General features: G+C 53.4%; 1 protein-coding gene across 6 annotated transcripts in view; it reads left to right on the top strand.

Annotated features, from left to right (window-relative positions):
- The window catches only part of LOC101475565 (semaphorin-6D), a 114,684-nt gene extending 110,627 nt beyond the window's left edge, over positions 1-4,057 (top strand). For all 6 annotated transcript variants that reach the window (XM_024798330.2, XM_024798331.2, XM_024798328.2 and 3 more), the window contains one exon: positions 1-4,057. This exon is cut by the window's left edge and continues 323 nt beyond it. In XM_024798330.2, coding sequence (XP_024654098.2) covers positions 1-880 — 880 coding nt within the window. In that variant the 3' untranslated portion in view covers positions 881-4,057.
- Positions 4,058-4,800: the final 743 nt, after the last annotated feature.

A 4,800-nucleotide genomic window follows, 5' to 3' on the forward strand; every position in this document is an offset into this window, starting at 1 on the left:
GGCGGCGGTGGGAGGGGGAGGAGTCCCGCATCACCACCACTCCCAGCAGTCCCTCCCCCAGACGGTGGTGGACGTGTCGGCGCTGGACGAGCTGCTCAAACACATCCACGAGGTCAGCGCGTCGGGAACCGGCGGCATCAAGGTCCTGACCTCCACCTCCTCTTCCTCGCTGTTCCCCGGGTCGTCCGGCTCCACCGCAGGGCACCATCACAGCCACCATCACCACCACGCACAGACGCGCACGCACCACTACAACCACGGCCATCACCATAGCAACCATCACCAGCAACAGAATGAGGCCGCGTCCTACCACAGCACCTCCGCGCTGCCGAGCGACGGCCTCCCCAAACGCATCGACCCTCCTCCTCAGAACACCACCTCCTCCTCATCTTCATCCTCCTCATCCTCAAACAACCCCACCTCCTCCACCTCCATCCCCTCATCCTCCTCCTCCTCGTCCTCCACTCCGCTCCAGCAGCAAGTGATTCCAGAACGACCTGGAGGAGGCGGCAGCGTCTCCGTGACGCGCCACCACTCTCAGCGTCACTCCCTCATCAGGATGGGCAGCGGGAGTGGCGCCGTGCCCCGCCACCACAGCTTCAACCAGCGAGGGCCGCAGCATGCTCACTTCCTCGCCAGGATGAACACTAACAACAGCAGCAACAACAGCGGTGGCCCCACCCCCGCCAACAGCAAGCAGCCGTCGGTGGCCAGCGCCTGCCTCACACGGCAACACAGCTACAGCGAGGGGCCGCACGCCCAGCGGGCAGCCGTCGTCCGGAGAACGGTGTCGCTCAAACCCCAGATCCCTCCTAAACCGCTCTTCCTGCCAAACACAGCCACGTCACCGGGCGCAGAGGCGGGAAAGTACAACTACTGAGGCTGCCGGGCACCGCGCCGACATGGCCGCTGCTGTCCTTAGACGCCTGCCGGGCTGGTGAGAGAGGATGAGAGGAGAGCGCCGATGGGCTGGAGACACAAAAGAGACCCAGAGCTTTTTGTCCCCATCGCTCCTCGTTACCACCCCTCAGCCGTGCTTGCTGCCCCGCCGCTGAGAGGACGCCGTCCGTCGCCACTCGAGCATCTCTGGCTCATTGAAAGGGGCGGGGCTCGAAACCAGCACGAACTACTAAACATTCCAAAGGCGGCTCGAGGTGGCCACAGAATTCCAGATTAATGCAGTTTTCTTCGGAGCACTTTGATGCGACATCCTGTCGTCGGGCCCGGATTTCATTCGCCAGGATCGTCAGCAAACCTGAACCCCGCAGCAGGGGCGGCTCCCGTCCCCGTGGGGGGCGCAGACTTGTGTTTTCAGCAGCACTCTGAGGACAGACCACCTCGGTCTTCTATACCATATTGGTATCTGCAGGTCGCCCAGCAGGTGTGATAACCGTCTCCACATCACTACAACGACCCTCTTGCATTAACGCCTGCTGAGCGTCACACCCAGACCCCCGCGGGTCGTTTCAGGCCCTGCACTCGTCTGAAGGGGGCGTGTTTTCTCTTCACCAGCTGAGCGCACACTGTGGAAACTTTAACAAAGTTTGCTCTTAAATTGGTGTTTCACCCAAATTACTGCCACGCTCATGCTCCCACTGACCTCCCAGGGTGTCCAGCGCCCACGAGGGTGGAGCAGAGGCAGACTCGTCACCTCAGCTATGCTCTGTAACCCCGCCCGAGGCTGGTGATGCGTTCAGGTACCTGTTAAACCTTTGAAATGTGAAAATGTGTGCAGGCATGCCCAGAGCCCAGAGTCTGGGAGAGGGGGCGTGGCCTGTTGTCTGCCGTGGCGGAGACATTTCAGTCGGACTTCAGTCTCACTCTGCACCTTCATTAAAAACTACATTTCCCAGCAGGCAGTGGGAACGTGAGGATTCTGTTGGTGGTAATTTGGGTGAAGGTCTGCTGGGAGGGTTTCCTCCCAGCTGAAGAACAGTGGATCAGCTGCTTTGTCTTTACCTCGGTGTTTGTTAGCGGCTCTGCCGGGTTCTGTTTCCGCCGCCGGGCTCAGGCAACACAGGTGAGACCGCAGAGCGGACCCTGCAGACCAGCGGGTGACGTGACGCCGGCTCTCCGTGTTGCCTCAGCGTGGATGCACCTGGATGCACTTTCAGGTCTGTTAGCATCATTGTCCACAGACGGATTCAGTTTCTGACTTGGGTGCTGAACACCTGCTTCATGTCACAAACCCTAAAGCTGCAGCTCTTTTAACTACACTGAGGCACAAACACTCAGAGCGCCACCAGTGAGCCGCACGGGCAGCGCCGCTAAACGAAGCAATAAATGTAAAAGAGATGATTCAGGACCTCTGCGCCTGCTCGTTCAGACCATAAAACACGAAGAGTTTCAGATACAAACACCAGTAATCTCGTCACATGTCCAAAAACAGCTGGCATCAACTTTCAAATCCAGTCATTCGAGCTTTGGTGTGGCGTTGCTACTACTTTATCTCATTTATGCCCAAATAGTTTGAGGGTTTCTGGCCCGCCTGGCTGTTTAGGGACAGCGCCGGGGTACATCAGGCAGTCGTACTAACCAGCACAAGTTTGAGACGTAGGCTTGAATGCAGAACACGCGGCTGTGACGTGTAGTCGTCTGAGCGAACTGACTGTCGCGTCCTGCAGACGTGACTTCTCCCCGCGGTCCACAGCGGAGGACGAGCTCTGCACCAACACGATGCAACACGCAGCCGAGAGCGAGCCGCGGTGCGTGATGCGTTTGTTGAGGTTAAATAAAAGAGGCCAAAGCGCGATGGTTGCTGCTCACTGTACAGGGATTCATGCCACAGCGTTTGAGGCGCTTACATCATCCTCTTTCATCTCGCCTGATTCAAACAGTTTGAAATACTGTAGTCACTGCAGATTACAGCTGCTGTGGTCACTGAAGGAGGCTGCCGCAGGACTCGGAGGCTAAATTTACTGCCAATCCCACCCTCTGCTCTCAGCAGGGGATTCTGCAGAAAAAGAAACGGCGTTTAAAAACGAGCCGAACGGGAAGGTTCGGGCGTTTGTGGCATCACTGCAGACGCACCTCTGTGAACACCGACCCGTTAGACACCGAGCGTTTCTCCAGGCACTGCTTTGGAGAGGATATCTGAGAGGTGTCATCCAGCCGTGACAGCTAACGTACACGTCAGGAAAAAGATGACGAACAAGGTTCAGTCAAACACTCAGACTGTCCTTAAACGCACCAACATGGAGAGTTTTCAGGTCTGGATTGTTAGAAATAATACAAAATAGAATAGAACTGTCCTTCCTCATGGCTCTGTGCCGACAGAGCAAACCTGTCGATACGCATTATTATTATTATTAATAAACAATAAGCCAAATTGTGTCTGTTTCTCTCTCTGTCAGCTGAATATCTTAAACAGAGCGACGGCTGTTTGAACCACAGACACGCCTGAACGCGTCGCCTCGGAAACTAAAACAACTTTTTTGCCTTTCGCATTCGTCCAATCGGTGGAAAAGGTAAAACACTGATTAATGGAAAACAGGGAGGGCTGCGTATAAACACCAAAGTGTCACATCGAGCTTTTTGTATTTGAATTTTCCTTCAGATGAAAATGCTGCTTTAATGTTTTGCTCAGAGTTCTGGTTCTGGTTCAGTTGGTAACAAATCCATGGTCCTGCTAACGTGCCGTAGATAATTGGCTGAACGCTCCTTTAGACCTGCGGCGAGCCGCTCCAACCTTCACACAGCACAAACACCACCTCAGAGTCTGTGAGCAGTGCTGAACTCTTCAATCTTCAAAGGTCCTTTATGAATGTTTCCACTGGGTGCTGCTAGGGGGCGCCGCAGAGCATAAAGACTTTGGCGTATTTTATAAAGGTTTTGTATGAGATGCACTTGTAACCTTGAAAATGATTTTGTTTATTCGTTTCGTGGTTCTCGTCCTCTGAAGTGCTGAGAGGAGCAGAGACGCTGTGGACTCACAGCGCCACCCGGTGGGCTACGCTGAAATGACAATGTAATAATGTCACACACTATTATGTTTACCTTACTGCTATTAATTAACAATGTGGATGACGGTGTAAATAAAGGCTACTGTGGAATAGTACTGGCAGCAGAGTGATTCTTCTTTGTGTGGACTCTTATTCTGAAAGGATGGGTGATTAGATTAGATTAGATTAGATGAAACTTTATTAATCCCTCGGGTGGGATGCCCGGCATTGTTCATAATGTCCATCAGTTTCTTTAAGGTCCTCTTCTCTGCCACTGTCACCAGAGTGTCCAGCTTCATGCCGACCACAGAGCTAGCCTTCCTGATCAGTTTCTCCAGCCTGGATGAGTCCTTCTTTGCTGTGCTGCTCCCCCAGCACACCACAGCATAGAAAAGTACTCCAGCAACCACCGACTGGTAAAACATCCTCAGGAGCTTCCTGCAGATGTTAAAAGACCTCAGCCTCCTGAGGAAGTACAGTCGGCTTTGGCCTTTTTTATACCGGTGCTGCGTGTTGCATGACCAGTCCAGTTTGTTGTCCACCCACAGGAAACTGTGCTGAAACACAGATATTATAAGTCAGAACACTTCCTGGTGGTTGATGTGCTGAATTGAGGGACACAGCAAACAGCCCAGTGAGGTTTGTGGGGACCTTAAATGCATCGTCTTCATTAGGGTTCAAAGTTCAAGAGTGGACCAAGGATTATTGGTTCCTTCATCACTGAGGAGGATGTCCTGCTGTAAATATATAGGTACTTAACTCTTTGGTTCACTGTCCACACACAGACTGTTGCATTGGTGTGTTTTGTTTACAGAGCAGTAACCACAGGCGTTATTACAGGCCCTGTTCCTGAGTGCAC

This window comes from Maylandia zebra, linkage group LG22 (genome assembly GCF_041146795.1).
Source record: "Maylandia zebra isolate NMK-2024a linkage group LG22, Mzebra_GT3a, whole genome shotgun sequence".
NCBI classification, from domain to species: Eukaryota; Metazoa; Chordata; class Actinopteri; order Cichliformes; family Cichlidae; genus Maylandia; species Maylandia zebra.